Genomic DNA, 16,653 nt, shown 5'->3' with positions numbered 1-16,653 from the left:
GGCCTGGAGTTGGGAAGACCTGGGTTCAAATCTGGTCTCAGACATATATTAACTGTGTAATCCTATGCAAGTCATTTAACTGCTGCCTGCCTCAGTTTCCTCATCTGTAAAATGAGGAACATCCTCCTTGGGTTGCTGTGAGATTCAAATGAGATAATATTTATAAAACACTTAGCACAGTTCTTGGCACATAGAAGTAGGCACTATATAAACACTATCATGCTATTGTTGCTAGTACTGCGTGTTGTAACACTGATTATTCATTTTGAACTAGAATAAATTTGAAAGAAAATACTATTTTATTATGTGTTAATGATTCAAACCTTTTAGGAAAATAAGTATGAAGTAATAGAAGCTCATATTCTGTCCTTTTTTCCCCCCTAGATGTTTTAAGTTAAATTATTCCTGGCAGAAATTCCCTATTTAATTTACATAAATGGCTTTTTTTGGAAAAGTTCTTGAAAATCAGGGCAGTGAGAAATGCTGTTGATGTTTAAACCTAAAAACAAATAACACCTATTACCTCCAAAGCAAAAAGCTTTCTTTGAATTTTTGTGAGAATTTTAACCCAGAGCTTTTAAAATCTTACTAGTTTGAGTTGGCAATCAAGTTTTATTTTTTTTAATATAGATTTTTTAAAAATAATCTCCCTTTTACTTTCAAACATTATTTAAAAAGTGTAACTCTATGGTCTGAAAAACAGAATGAAGCATGAAGCAGGGCCAAAACCAAGCTCTGCCTGATTTCATGTAGAAACTGTGGCAAACCACAGTCTTTCAAAAGCTTTCTAGCCCAGCTCACACATCACTTCCATCCAGTTTATATGAATTTAGGGGCGGGAAGAATGTAAAAAAACTAAGTTCTTTTTTGGTTTGATGCTGCATGAAACTGTAGCCAAGGGCCAAGTTTGTGAAGTTTGAGTTTTAAGAGGCTAGGATTTGATTGGATTCCTAAAAGAGAGAGGCACTGCTTTAGGGATGTAAAATTGATAATTTAGGCTAAGGGTGTCTTTGAGAACAAAAAGGTGAAGTGTCATGTTAACCTATTAAATTTTCAGGAGTGGATTTGTTTCAGATTTTATAAAGTTTTCCTCCTCTCTAGCTTGTCTGTGACCTGTATTTCCCAACTGTTTAAATCAAGTGCAAGTCTTTAAAATTGCCATACTTTTTCTTCTTTTTTGCTTGTTTATATTTTGAGTCTTGGTCTCTCTGTCTCTCACAGGCTGGCAGTACAGGGGCCACTCATAAGCCCAGTTAAAATATTGATTTGGACAGAAGTTTTTCTCTGCTTCAACCCTCATTGAGGCAGCTAGGTTGCACAGTGGAAAAAGTGCTGGTCTTCGAGTCAGGAAAACCCATGTTCAAATGTGGCACTTACTAGCTCAATGACCCTGGTCAAGTCACTTGATCTCTATCTTCCTCATTTTCCCCAACTGTATAATGGGAATAAGAGCTGTTGTGAGGCTCACATGAGTAAAAAATGCTTAGCACAGTGCCTAAGCTCATAGTAGGTGCATAATCAATGCTTACTCCTTCCCCCCAATATTAGTCAACCTGATGGCATTCCATTTCTGAAGACTCACTATATTATTGCAGGATTCATACTTCCTGCAACATTGAATTCCCAAATTGAGGCAATCAACCAGGGGTAGCAGGGGTGCTATGCCTAGTTAGACTGTTGTTTTTTTCACAGCCCCATTGAAATTCATTCTGTGATAAAGTAATGTCTTAATGTTTTCCTTGTCCCTACAGAATGTCTAGTTAGTAGCTCCCTCCACTGAAGAAATTAACATACCCTCCTGACAAAGGACAAAGGCTTTGAAAAGTATTCTTCCCCAAATGCAATTCAATTCTGTCCTTGTCCTATTTGTCTAGAAATCTAGAATTTGTCACTTTTCCTTACCTTCCCCCTCTAGCAGCTGAATACATCTTTCCAGGAAGTTTGTTACTTTTGTGAACATTCTGTGAGTCTCAGTTTAAAGGGAAAAAAAAGTACACATTTAATGAGGCTTTGTAATAGGACTGTCTAATGCCTCTAGGTTTGGGGGTGGGAGGTCTGAAAACAACATGGTTACCTTGTTCCACATCACTTTCTGCAAGTGCAGGGTTCATCAATGGTTTTTAATTGGTCCATTCATTTGGAAAACAGTTTGTAACTATGCCCCCCAAATCACTACACCATTCATACCTTTTGACTCAGCTGTATCACTGTGAGGCCTATTCTCCAAAGACATCAAAGAAAGAGGGAGAAGACTATTGTTAAGTCTATGTGAAGTATAATTAACCCTTTCCTTTCCTTTCCTTTCCTTTCCTTTCCTTTCCTTTCCTTTCCTTTCCTTTCCTTTCCTTTCCTTTCCTTTCCTTTCCTTTCCTTTCCTTTCCTTTCCTTTCCTTTCCTTTCCTTTCCTTTCCTTTCCTTTCCGTTCCGTTCCGTTCCGTTCCATTCCTTTCTGCAATGAGAGTTAAGTGACTTGCCCAGGGTCACAAAGCTAGTAAGTGCCAAGTGTCTGAGGCCAGATTTGAACTCAAGTCCTCCTAAATCCAGGGCCAGTGCTCTATCCACTGTACCACCTGGCTGCCCCATCATTAACTTTTTTTGTTTGTTTGTTTTGCGGGGCAATGGAGGTTCAGTGACTTGCCCAGGGTCACACAGCTAGTATGTGTCAAGTGTCTGAGGCCGGATTTGAACTCAGGTACTCCTGAATCCAGGGCCGGTGCTTTATCCACTACACTACCTAGCTGCCCCCCCCCCATCATTAACTCTTAAACATAAAATATATATTAAATAATAAGGCAAGACAAAAGTAATAGTAATCATAAAATTTACTCCATAGAATGCAAAAGCAGGAATAACGAAAATTTTAAAACCATTTATTAAACACTTACGGTGTATGAAGTACTAGAGGTGCAAATAGAAAAGGCAAGATCATATCTGCTCTCAAGAAGTCTACTCTATAATTTGTGGGAGAAAACAAATTAAAAAAAGTTCATTTTCAAGGCAGCAGGTAGAAAGGTCCAGAACTCCAAAGGGTGCCACAGTGATGGTGGCAGATGGCGATTCCCAGAAGTGCTTAGATTTCATAAGTAAATCAGATAACAGTGCTGCAGGTCTCTCAAGGAGCTTTTCTCCCATTGTATCTTGTTGGGTAATGTTAAATAGAAATATATCTGTGTATTCTTTTATAAAAGTTCTATTTCCATAGCTCATCATTGAGGACAGTTGATCTTAGATTCACTTTGAATCGAGGCAGCTCGGTGGCGCAGTAGATAGAGCACTGGCCCTGGAGTCAGGAGGACCTCAAATCTGACCTCAGATACTTAACACTTACTAGCTGTGTGACCCTGGGCAAGTCACTTAACCCCAATTGCCTCACTAAAAAAAAAAAAAATGTTTACAAAATTTGGGGGCGGCTAGGTGGTGCAGTGGATAAAGCACTGGCCCTGGATTCAGGAGTACCTGAGTTCAAATCCGGCCTCAGACACTTGACACTTACTAGCTGTGTGACCCTGGGCAAGTCACTTAACCCCCATTGCCCAGCAAAAAACAAAACAAAAACAACAACAACAAAAAAAGATTCACTTTGAATCTTTGAGGATTTCTTTGAATCTGCTGTTTGAGAAGAGTATCATCATTAAAATGATGACCTCCAGGGGTGGCAAATTTTGACTGAGGAACTTTGTGAAAGGTAGATGAGACAGAGAAATTCTTGCTCTCAATGAGCTAACATTCTATTAGGTGAGAAACCTGGGGAAAATCTCTTGAGTCTAAGATTCCAGGAACCTATCATCCTAAGACTTGATGTCAGCAGGAGTGGGTAGGAAGAAAGGGAGAAGAGAGAGACACTGGATGTCACCTTATATTTACAGTCTAAATGTCTAAGACACCTGTGCATCATTTTGGAAAATGGAGTTTGAAATAACTAGTTTATTTCACAGTTCCGTAAATGGTTTAGCAGTCAAAAAGAAACATTGGATACTCATTAAATTCAACTCTCACTTCATTGCCAGATGTGAGAATGGAGAGGTTTTTGTTTTTTTTTTAAGAAATAACCTAACCTCTTTGTGTGTTGATAGTTACTGTGCTAGCTAACCTCCATTTCAAGGAAAGAAGTGTAGTTTCAATGAGGTGTGCTAGAAAAGGAATATTCTTTTTCAGTCATAATCCCATTTTGGGAGATGAAAAATAGGATCACCTTTTTCATAGTGCAGCATTAATACAGTCTTATATCAGGCATTTTGAGCAAATATTTGAGAAGCATTTTCTACTTACAAGGCCATCTTGTAAGTGTATTTCAGCAGCAAAGGTATTAGCTTGAAAGTGTCAAAGATGGAATAAAATTAGACTGTGTGCTTATCCAGACATAAAGTCTGACTTGTTCACTAAGCCAGTCCATTTACCCTACCTAACTTGTTTTCAGATCTGTGGGATGTCTGCTTTTTGCTTTTAAGCAAAACACAGATTCACCAGATGAATTGGAAATGTTTTCTGTTTTCTTCATCAAACAGTTCAGATGTTGCCAAAGAGGTCTGCCCTTTCAAAGCACTCTCTCCCCACCCCCTACTTGCCTCTTACTTCGGCCTCCATGTTTCACGTGTAAATATCACCGTATTAACTTGAGCAAAGTAACATTAGAAAACACAAACAGCTGATTGGCATAATTCATCTGAGCGACATTGAAAACTTGACTCCAGTGGTATGAAAACAGACTCTTGTAATTAAAGAAAATGTTTATGTTTCATTTGGAAGGGTCATTTTCCTCAAGTATTCTGTAATTTTTGTCCTCACTCTGCATACCCTCCTTTCTTCTTGGCAGAATCATCTGTAACTAGCAGTGTTGGAGCCCAGGGCAACGTGTGCAAAATCAAAACAAATGAAGTTGAGTGGGTAGAGAAATAGGGACACCAGGACCACCACCTTGTGAAATTGCCTGGAAGGAAGGAAGCTGTTCAGCAATTCTGGGGGGCAACTAGAAAATGTATATATGCGTATATGTATGTATGTATGTATATATGTATGTATGTATATGTGTATGTATGTATATGTATACACACATGTGTATATATTTTGAACTTGACAAATACCAAATAAAAGGGGCATTTTTATATTATACAGGGTGGTACAGAAATAGAGGATTATACATGAAACTGTTCTCCATATATTGTTTGATTTTCTTTGTAAATGGATGATCAATTCACCCTGTAGCTTACAAAGTCATCCTGCTTGTCTGGGATTCTTTTTGGCCTACCTTCTCTTTTCTTCTGTGCACTGTGTCAACAGGTGACTTAATAGATCCACATTTATTTTCTTTTTCTTCTTTCCTTACTTTATTCATTTTGTAAGTGTGTTTCAATGGCAAAGTATTAGTTTCAGCATCAGTCCTTTGGAATCATTGATTAGAGTTCTCAAGTCTCTCAAAGTTATTTTTTTCTATGAATTGTTCTCCTGGTTCTGCTAACTTCACTCTATATCAGTTCATACAATTCTTTTTAGGCTGCTCTGAAATTTTTGTAATTTTTTCATGGCATAATAGTATTCCATTGCACTCATAGGCCATAATTTGTTCAACCATTCCCCAATGGATGAATCCTTCATTTCAAGGTCTTTGTTACTCAAAACAAAACAACATCCCAGAGGCTGTTGAGAGGATCAAATCAGATAGTACAGGAAAGCATTTTGAAAATCATAAAAATCTACATAAATGTGAGTTCTTAATAATAATTGTGTTAATTTTAAAATATTTCTAAAAGCAAATATTTTCAAGTTATTTAAATATATATGTATATGTATACATACACCTGAATTTGCTGCTGTGTACTACTAAAAAGTTCTGACTTATTAAGGCTAATACTCATCCTAGGGGCACCTAGGTGGTGCAGTGGATAGAGCACCAGGCCTGGAGTCAGGAAGACTCATCTTCCTGAATTCAAATCTGGCCTTAGACAATTACTATTTGTGTGACTCTGGGCAAATCACTTCATCCTGCTTGCCTCGGTTTCCTCATTTGTAAAATGAGCTGGAGGGGCGGCTAGGTGACGCAGTGGATAAAGCACCGGCCCTGGATTCAGGAGTACCTGAGTTCAAATCCGGCCTCAGACACTTGACACTTAGCTACCTGTGTGACCCTGGGCAAGTCACTTAACCCCCATTGCCCTGCAACCCCCCCCCCCCCAAAAAAAAACAACAACAAAAAAATAAAATGTAAAATGAGCTGGAGAAGGAAATAACAAACCATTCCAGTATTTTTGCCAGGAAAACTCCAAAGGGGGTCATGAAGAGTTGGACACAACTGAAACAACTCAACAACATCAACAAATCATCCTATAAATTCAAAAGAAAACTCTTATTTTGGGGGTGGATTGGAGGTTCAGGCTTGTGATTTCTTCTGGTATGGAAATTTCTTTCACCAATGCAAATCTTAATAAATCTAGAATTGAAAGTTTCCTTGGCCACTGAGGTTAAATAATTTGTTCATGTTCATAGCTAATATGTTCCAAAGGCAGGATTTGAGCATAGGTCTTCTTCACACCCAGGGCAGCCTTCTAGCTATGATGTCTTTAGTTGCCTTTTAGTATACTTTAAGATTTTCAAGGGGGCAGCTAGGTGGTGCAGTGGATAAAGCACCAGCCCTGGATTCAGGAAGACCTGAGTTCAAATCCAGCCTTAGACACTTGACACTTACCCTGGGCACTTGACCCTGGGCAAGTCATTTAACCCTCATTGTCACCCCCATTCCCCCCTCCCCCCCAAAAAAAAAAGATTTTCAAGTACAATTTCAGCCTTGGTTTTTTATTCTTCAGTGAATTTTGCCTTGTTCTCTTGTTTATATGGATAACAAATGTATTATCAGTCATTAAGCATTTATTAAGTACCAGGCACTTTGGTAAGTGGTAAGGATACAAAATGAGGCAAAAGATGTTCCCTTCCCTCAAGGAACTCCCAATATAATGAGGGGGGGGGTACAAAAAGACACACACACACACATACACAGATATTATACATGTATACACATATATTTATACATATCTATATAGATACACATATCTGTGGACATAGATGTGTGTATACACACATGCACAAATAAGTTATATAAAGGTTAAACAGGAAATAATTAAAGCAACTTAAAGGAACCCAGGAAGTGGGAATTGAGTGAAAACATTCCAGGCATGTAGGACAGCCAGAGAAAATGCCCAGAGCCAAGAGATGGAGTATCTTGTTCATGAAATGGCAAAGAGACCAGTGTCACTGGATCAAAAAGTATGTGATGGGGAGCAAGGTATAGGCAGAAGGTAGAGGTTGTGAAGAGCTTTGAATGCCAAGTAGAGGGTTTTGTATATTTAATCCTGGAGGCAATAGGGGGCCACCAGAATTTTCTGAGTAGGGAAACTGATGTGGTTGAACCTATGCTTTAGGAAAATCACAGGCAGCTGAATGGAGGATGGTTTGGAGTGGGGAGAAACTCAAAGTAGACAAATTCACTAGCAGGTTATTATAATAATTCAAGTATGAGATGATAAGGACCTGTACTAGGTAGGTTTCAATAAACCTTGGCAACAGATTGGATATGGATATGAATATGGATATTGCAACATCAAGTTGCAAGGATGGTGGTGGTCTTGACAGTAATAAGGAAGTTGGTGGGGGTGGGGTAGAGGAATAGCTTTGGAGGAAAGATAATGAGTTATATTTTGAACATGTTGAGTTTAAGATGCCTACTAGATGTCCAGGTCAAGATATCTGAAAGGCAGTTGGGGGTAAGTAGAAAGGTATGGGCAGGATAGGTAGATTTTAGAATCATCAGCATAGAGATGTTAATTAAATCTATGGGAGCTTATAACATCACCAAGTAACATTGTAGAGGGAGAAGACAAAAAGGTCCAGGACAGAACAAATGTGGGAAGCCTATGGTTAGGATTTATGAACTGGATGAGGACCCTAAAAAGGAGTGGTCTGATAAATATGAAAATCTAGGTAGGTAGAAGAGAGTGTGAAGGAGAAGAGGGACATCAGTGGTATCAAAGGCTACAGAGAGGTCAAAGAGATTGAGAAATGAGAAAAGGCCACTGAATTTGGCAAATAAATCATTGGCAATTTTGAAAAGAGCAGCTTCAGTGGAATGAAGGGGGAAGCCAGATTGTAAGGGTTAATATAGCTGGGGGCAGGGGGCAGGGGGAAGTACTAGGAGGGGGAATGATCAAATGAGGTTTGTTGCTTTTGTTTGTTTGTTTGTTTGTTTGTTTTTTTTGGATGGGGGAGATATGGACTTGTTTGTAGGCAGTAGGAAAGGAGCTAGCAGAAAGGAAGAGATAGAAAATAAGCGAGAGAACGAGGATGGCAATATGTCAGAGGAAATGGGGTGGAATGGAATCTCTTGAACAGTAGAGGGATTAGTCTTGGTAAGGAGCAAAGCCACTTCATCATGTGAGATGAAGTGAAGCTGGAAATAGTGGTAGAAGGTATCTGAGTGATACGAGATAGATGGGGAATTCATTTTTCTCCCCTGTAAAATATGAGACAAGGTCCTCAGCTGAGACAGTGGTTTGGGGTGACCCATGGGAGGTCTGAGGAGGGATGGTTTGGGAAGAGACTGTAGACCACATTTGAATTCCGAACGACGTTTTAAAAATACATTCAATTACAGTAGAGATTTGTTAGACATATTTAGAATTTTTGCTTAAAGGAAACAGATTTCTACAGCCTTTGGTCATTGTTTTTTAAAGAAGAATGTATTCTCTAAACTGAGATAGGTTTTCTTTCCTCTAATGAGGACATTTCATCTCTAATCATTAAAATAGGGCTGTGGCATTTATGTCGATGTGTCTGTATAGGTTCTGAATTTTCACTGAATTGAACTTTAAGAAAAAAGAACTTTTTTAAAAGTTAAAAAGACCCAATTCATGGAGGGTGTGGGTCTAGTTAGTTTCTAAGTAAATTGCATAATAGGGCTACTTTGGATTAGCAAGAATTAAGCAGTTGTTTTCCCTGGGAATAACTTTCTTCCATGCCTCTCTCTGACTAATGCTTTATTCCCAGCCACCCAAGGAGATATCCCCTTTCCCCCCTTCATGGTTGGTTTTCTGTTTTAATTATCAGGCCTGTAAAGTGTAGCTTTATTCGCAAGACAGCCAATGACAGCTCTATTAATGTTAACACTCGAGGTGGAAACAGCTTCTTAGTAATTATCTCCTGATAATGGAAACCTTCTTTGGAAGGAAAAACTTAGGTGGTGTATTTATTTGAAATTGAAACAACTTGGACTGTCCTCAAAAAAAGCAGTAGTTATCAAATTAAATCAATAAATAGAAATAGTTGTAGAACATAAGAAATGTGTTGTAGAATTGTGGTGTCAAATTCAAATAGAAACAGACACCTGATGGCACATAATGACTTAGAAAAATCACAAATTAATGTTATCTATGTTGTATTTTGATTTATTTTGTCCAATATTTCCCAATTACATTTTAATCTGGTTTGTATACGTCTATTGTAGAACGAGTTTTCTGAAGAGAGTATTGTTTGCCTTTATTTTTAATCATCTTCCCTCTGAAAATTTACAAAATTTTACAAAATTTACAAAATGCAAAGACTTTGCTTTTGGAGACTGACCTTGTTGATTTATTTTTTAAAAATTCTCTGAGTTAGAAAAAAGCACCCCCAAGGAGTTCAGTCCTATCTTCTATCTATCCATACAGGTTTTCATTAGAAAAATTCAGGAACACATTCCTATTCAAAACCAGAAGCAGAGCCTTTGGATGGATTTGAATTCTCCCTTATACTATCTTTATATTGGTGAAGGTATATTGTGAATAGCTTCACATATGGATTAGAAGATAATGGCCCATTCTTTCAATTTTGTTCAGCAATTCAATTCAGTAAACAATTATTAAAATGCCTACTATGCTGGACTTTGGGGATGCATAGACAAAAAACGATACAGTCCTTGCTCCTCAGGATCTTGTGTATCAATGTGAGGAAGAAAACACATACAAATAAATATGTTACAAGGTAGAAAGTAAAAGGGTCAAAAGAGAGCTCTGCACAAAATATCCATTTGAGCATAGGATATAACCAAGTTAGATATCAGGGATAATTTAATGGAGAAGGTGGTAGCTGAGCTGCAGGAAAAGGATTTCATTGGGCAAAGAGGGTATAAATTACAAGCATAAGTCTTTACAAAGAAGACTCAAAGGCAGTAATTCTCAAAGTGTGGTCTGGGGACTCTGGGAAGTCCTTTCAGGGTATCTGTAAGGTCAAATTTATTTACATAAGAAGCTTTTATTTCTGATATAGAGGATTTAGCAATAACCCACATAAACAAAAGCTCTTTGGGAGATTCTCAGCTTTTAGGAGTATAAAGGGGTTCTTGGTCCAAAAAATTTGTTCTAAGGTTGTATTAACAAAAGAAAAAAATTGGGAAGGAGGGGCAATGTGAGGAGTAAGGAATGAGCTGAGTTTGGGAAACTTTGAGGTTTTGGTGCCTAAATTAGAGTACTATTTCACTTGCATTTAGAATAAACCTCTACAGAAAAATAAACAAAAAGATAGCCAAATGAGTTAGTGTAGAACTCAATTTTAAATTGATTTTAAAACCAATTTGATTTTTATTCACTTCTGTTACATGTTGTTACAAGTGTGTCTGAGTAGAGCTCCCTTGTTTCACATATAGGTATGGGTCATGAATTAGCAGACTCTGTGCACGTAGACAATAAAATAAATTTTCCCCAAAGTTTGCTCTTTTATTAAATGAAAGTGGTTAGTTAATTTCACTTCTCGCTTCAAAATTTCAGGATTCTGTGAATCTAAGTAGGGCAAATATGCCTCCTACCATGTTATTTTGTTTGCTTAGCAAGTGTTATTTATATTTGATGCAAAAGTAAACATCAGCTCAGAACTGCCAAAGTAGCAAAATTCTAATAAATATAGAAATAGTCTCCATCAAAAATCCCTACAGAAGGAATTCTAGATTCTCAAGAATTATGCTGTTGAAGCCAAACTCCTACCAAGTTGTAAAGGCTTTGGGACAAATCTGGCCACAGATTTGTCTTTTTTTTTTCCTTCTCCAAAGACAATCCTAGGTTAATTCAGAGGCTCAGCCTTAAAAGTTTGTCTCGCTGATGTGGGAAAACAGGTACAATTAATGTAGTGTTGGAGCTGTGAAATAGTCCAACCATTTTGGAAAGCAATTTGAAGCTATGCCTGAAAGGCAAATATATTGTGTGTACTCTTTTTATAGCTCTTTTAGAGCTATATCCCAAGAAAATCAAAGAAAGAGGGAAAGGATCCATATGTCCAAAATTATTTATAGTAGCCCTCTTCCTAATGGCAAAGAACTAAAAACTGAGGGGATGATGGAATATTATTGTGCTATAAGAAATAATGAAAGGGATGGTTTCAGAGAAACCTGGGAAGGCTTATCTGAACTGATACAAAGTGAAATGAATTGGACCAAGGGAACAATCTATTCAATAACAGCAATATTGTAAAGGTAATCAACTCTGAAAGACTTAGGAACTTTGGTCAAATCACCACCATTCCAAAAGGCTCATGATGAAACAAGCTATCCATCTCTGGATAGAGAACTAATGAGCTCAGAGTACAAATTGAAGCATATTTCTTTTTCTTGACTTTTTTTTTTTTAACATGGCTAATGCAGAAATTTGTTTGCATGACTATACATATTTGTAATTAGTTTTCTCTCCCTTGGATTCTTATGGGGCTGGGAAGAGAGTAGGGTGATTGAATTTGGAGCTTTAAAAAAGAACAAAAGTCTCTACTTTAAAAGTAAATAAAAATAAAGTAAAATAAGGGGGTGGGGTGGGGACTTAGTAGCTTAGTATGCTTTTTTTCTTTTTTTTTTTCTTAGTATGCTTATTTTCAACTAATTCAAAAACCAGTTCTATTTATATTAGTGGAGGGAGTGCTCATACCAATTAAGTTAGAGAGCCTAAAAACAGAAAATCAGTACAAATTGGTGAAATCAAAATGGATTTGGTTTGTTGTTATGGATCATAGATTTAGAGCCAGATGGGACCTTAAAGGAGTCAGTCCAACCTTTTCACTTTACACATGAAGGAATTGGATCTCATAGTGCTTGAGCAACTTGTCCAGGTCACACAGCTAGTGTTGAAAGTATAATTTGAACCATAGTTTTCTTGAGCCTTTAGACTCCAATTCTATTACTGTAATGATATAATATCTTTCTTGTAAGAACTCTCTAAACCCCATAGGCTTAGACACTTGACATTTACTAGCTGTGGGACCCTGGGCAAGTCACTTAACCCCAATTGCTCACCAAAAAACAAACAAACAACAACAACAAAACAAAAATACTGTTCCTTAGTTGTTAGAGACATTCTGTGTTCAAGCCATTAGCTAGAGAAATCATAATGTATGGTTGCTTTTCAAAAATCATTAAATCTTTCTCTTTTTTTTCTACCCTTTCTCTCTAGGTGCTTTTATCATCTGCTGGACTCCTGGCTTAGTCTTGTTACTTCTAGATGTTTGCTGTCCTCAGTGTGATGTCTTGGCCTATGAAAAGTTTTTCCTTCTCCTTGCCGAATTCAATTCTGCCATGAATCCCATCATCTATTCTTACCGTGACAAGGAAATGAGTGCCACCTTCAGACAGATCCTCTGCTGCCAGCGGAATGAGAATGCCAACGGCCCCACCGATGGCTCAGATCGTTCAGCATCTTCACTCAACCACACCATCTTGGCTGGGGTTCATAGCAATGACCATTCTGTTGTGTAGAAACCAAATGGGAAATGAAGAGCCAGCTATAGACTGTTGAGGGAGTCCCAGGGGAATAACAAACTGATGTCTTTCAACACTAATCAACTACAGTATTGGTTTCTAGAAAACCCACTCATGCACAAGACTGGTCACGTATGAGAACTGGCATATGCGAAAAACACTCATTCTCTTTCTCTTCTCCCTGCTAAAAGTAGAAAGCTGATTCCTTCTAATGGAATTCATAACTAGATCCCAGAAGGTCTCTTTAGACTACACTGATTAGATTTTCAAAGACTGCTTTGTTCTGGTACCAGTTGAAAACAGTTCTGATTACTTATGCTTGTGCCTGTTTAACTTCATTTACATGTAGAAACTTAGGCTCCCATCCCCCACACCACTTTTCCTTTTTTAAAAGAATACATTTCATGTAATAAATGTTATGTTTATGCCTGTCAGCACGCTTCTGATGGATATTTTATACATAGAGATCATAGTCTTCATATTTTTTGCTACACTACCATAACTTCAGTATTTCTTTTTCCTGATGCAGAAAACAGGAAAACAATGTAAATTACAATTGTTTCTTTTTAAAAAAAAAAAAAGCATGCATGTAATGTATTTATGCAGTTGTTTTAATGAAAAAAGAAAAAAGATGCTCATTGTAAAATCTTCTAGAAAATAGAAGAGCCTAGATCTAATTCCAGTATTTGTTTAGATTATGAAATAAATAGCATTCTAGTCTCATGGTATTTAACTTCTCATTTGTGGTACCAAGTATATAACATATGCAGGGGTCCTTAGTTTATCACTGATGGGATTTGTGCTCTAAAAGAACAGAATCATGAAAAAAAAATGAAGCACAATGTTATTTTTAAATGTATTTATGATAACTGAGTGTTTTCTCATCACCTGTGCATTACAAAGGGATTTTTTTTTTAATTTTAGAGATGTCATGTCATATTTTACCTTTGTAAAAAGGAATTTTCTGTTTTTGCACTGAGTGACATTTTTAAGGAAGGGTATCTTATTAAATTACCCTTCTTTTTTCCTTAAAGAACAGTGGTCACTTGAGTTATATTGAGGTACAGTATTTTTTTTAGTGCAAATCTAAGTAGAAATAGTAAGCTGCCACAAAAAAAAAATCTATTAATATAGCTAACAGTATTTTTTTTTACTGGCCTAATAGGTCTTGAAAACCGGATATAAGTTTAAAATCAAAAGTACCATAAACTACCCAGTGAAGAAGTCTTTTATCAGTGAAATGTAATGAATAAAGGACCTTTATATTAAATAGCTTGGGCACTTATATTTGAAAAGTGGGAGTAGGTATGTAGCTGTATTGTGGATCATCTCCCCAGGCTTTCCCCATAATAGATGCTTCCATGTTGTAGATGTTCTGATATTATGTAGTCTAAGGTCTGTGAGTAAGTGCATTGGCGTGACATGGAAGATCACATTTGAAGGGACATGATCATAAGAATGGTCTGTAGAAATGGAGGAAGGTAGACTAGAGAAATTAAGTTAGGCTCAGTGGGACTTGAGGCAAAGTTTACATTTGGAGTAGTGGGCACAAGAAGCGCAGAGAGTTGAGAGCAGGAGAGAGGAAGTGCAAAAATTTTATTGAGATTGACATTGACACATTTTATATAAAACATAAAATATGTTAATGGGAGCAAGAAGATGAGCCCTGGAATTTTCACTCATGTAAATACAGTGGGAAATAGGAGGGCTAGTTGAACTTTTAAGGGAACAAAATGAAATGCTAAGCCACTAATAAAGTTTTCTCAATGAGTTTGATATTGTAGTGTTGGTTGTGATTGGTGTTTCTCTTTAAGACCTTTCCATTGTGGTTTATGTTGATTCCCAATGACTTTCTCTCCTGAATTTCTCTACTGTGGTTGCTTCTTGAATTCATTTCTGAAGCAGAGACATTCAAGAGCAAAAAGGTAATTCTATTTTAAGTGGTTATCATAACAGGGATGTGTAAATTTTGAAGTAGGTTCAAAGGACAGAAACAAATTATTTAAAGCAGGGGTTCTTAAAACTGGGATCCATAAATGATTTAAAAACATATATGTTGGTAACTATTTCAGGATAATTGATTTCCTTTGTAATCTTTCATGTTTTATGCATTTAAAAACATTAATCTGAGAAATGGCCCATTAGCTTCACTAGACTGCTAATGTAGTCAGTCCATGACACAAAGTAAAGAATTCCTGTTTTTAGGTATGAAAAATAAGAACTGTGAGAAAAGGTTAAAATTTAAGCTATGATTACTTTTAAATAGGGAAAGAAAAGCTTTACACAGAGTCCAGAAAGTAGGATTTCTTGCAAATGACACACAAAAAAGTCTCTGTGCCATGAGTGATTTTGGTGGACTATATTGATAATGTCCCTGAAAGAATATGATGTTAGAGATTGAAGGAATCTTACACATTATCTTATCCAAGCCATTTTTACAGATAGAGAAATTGAGGCCTTGGTAATCATTAAAATGATAAGCTTCTTTAGGGCAAAGTCAGTTCTATATTCTCTTATGTTCTCTACTTTGTCTAACACAGTACTGACCATAGAGCAGATTGTAAATAAATAATTTTTGAATTGCCGAAATCTGAGTTTTACAAGAAAACTTAGAGGTCATCTAGTCTAAATTCCTAGTCATTTCAAGAATCTCATTTGCAATATCCTAGTCATCTAGCTTGATAACATATTTTAAATTATGGAGCCCTCAACCCTAAGGACACATTCAGTTTTTAAATGGTTCTAGTTGTCAACAAGTTGATGGACATGTAGTCCAGGGGTTAATCTCACAGATGAGGAAATGGAGAGAAAAGGTAAAGATTTGCCCAAAGTCTATGTCAGAGTCAGGATTTTGGACTCCAAATCTAGTGATCATTCCACAGTATCATACTGCCTTTCTTGTCTTCCATGTTGACTCTCCAAATTTTACCTTTCATCCTATTGTTGCCTTCTAGGAAAAGTATAGAGTTCACTTCAACATACTTGAATGCAAGACAGTGCCAAGATCTGGACAAAAGGAGTTTCCATTCTCCTAGAGGAATATAGCATGTATATGATATTATTTGAAGAAGGAAAATGCTGTTAACACCTGGGGTACTCAGTAGGACATGGCACCTAGGTTGAGCCTTGAAGAGAAGGACTCAGATACAAAATGAGGAAAAGCATTGCAGGCATAGAGGACTGTCATGTATAGATAGATAAGTAATAGCCCTTCAAATATCTGAAGACAGTGATCAGATCTCTCTGTTTCTCTATTCTCCAGAGCAAATATCCCTAGGTTCCTCCCACCCCAGCTATTCCTCATAAGACAATTTCCAGAATCTCATCACTTGGTCTCTCCACTATAGAGATTGGTAATACCATCCATTTGTATAGAACAATTACTACAATGGAAACAGGACCATCACTTTTCATGACCATACCAGAATTGACTGATTATACTGTCTATAGAAGCATGAGGGGATACAGTGTTGATTAAAGACCTTACTGGAGTTGGGCCATAGTATCTATGTTTTGGGAGAGATTTTAGAGTTGGTTATATATTTTCGTGTACTTGGGATGTTCTATGTATAATCCTCTAAAGGAAAGGGAATAAACTAAATAATAACTCCTCCTGACAAAATCATTATAGTATTATCTCGTTCTTTGGTTGTATTCAATTTCTAGCCTCTCCTGATTTAACAGTCTCAAAACATTCATGCTATTATAGTTATCCCTTCTGCATCACAGCTTGCCCCATCACAGTTTTGATATAATATAAAAAATTAAATAGGAATTTGGGGGAGTTTTGCAGAACCTGCAGATGCATGAAGGCCAGCAGATGACACAGAAAAGGTTTAGAAACTAAGAAATACATATAAACTATGTATAGTACTGTAAACACCCCATAAAAGAAAAAGGAA

General features: G+C 37.0%; 1 protein-coding gene across 2 annotated transcripts in view; it reads left to right on the top strand.

Moving 5' to 3' along the window:
* The window catches only part of LPAR1 (lysophosphatidic acid receptor 1), a 162,132-nt gene extending 145,795 nt beyond the window's left edge, over positions 1–16,337 (top strand). For both annotated transcript variants that reach the window (XM_043979057.1, XM_043979058.1), the window contains exon 4: positions 12,447–16,337. In XM_043979057.1, the coding sequence (XP_043834992.1) occupies positions 12,447–12,748 (302 nt within the window). In that variant the 3' untranslated portion in view covers positions 12,749–16,337. The remainder of the gene's footprint in view (positions 1–12,446) is intronic.
* The last annotated feature ends 316 nt before the right edge of the window (positions 16,338–16,653 follow it).

The sequence above is a fragment of the Dromiciops gliroides genome, chromosome 1 (genome assembly GCF_019393635.1).
Source record: "Dromiciops gliroides isolate mDroGli1 chromosome 1, mDroGli1.pri, whole genome shotgun sequence".
Taxonomy (NCBI): domain Eukaryota; kingdom Metazoa; phylum Chordata; class Mammalia; order Microbiotheria; family Microbiotheriidae; genus Dromiciops; species Dromiciops gliroides.
This window is presented reverse-complemented; position numbering and strand designations above follow the sequence as displayed.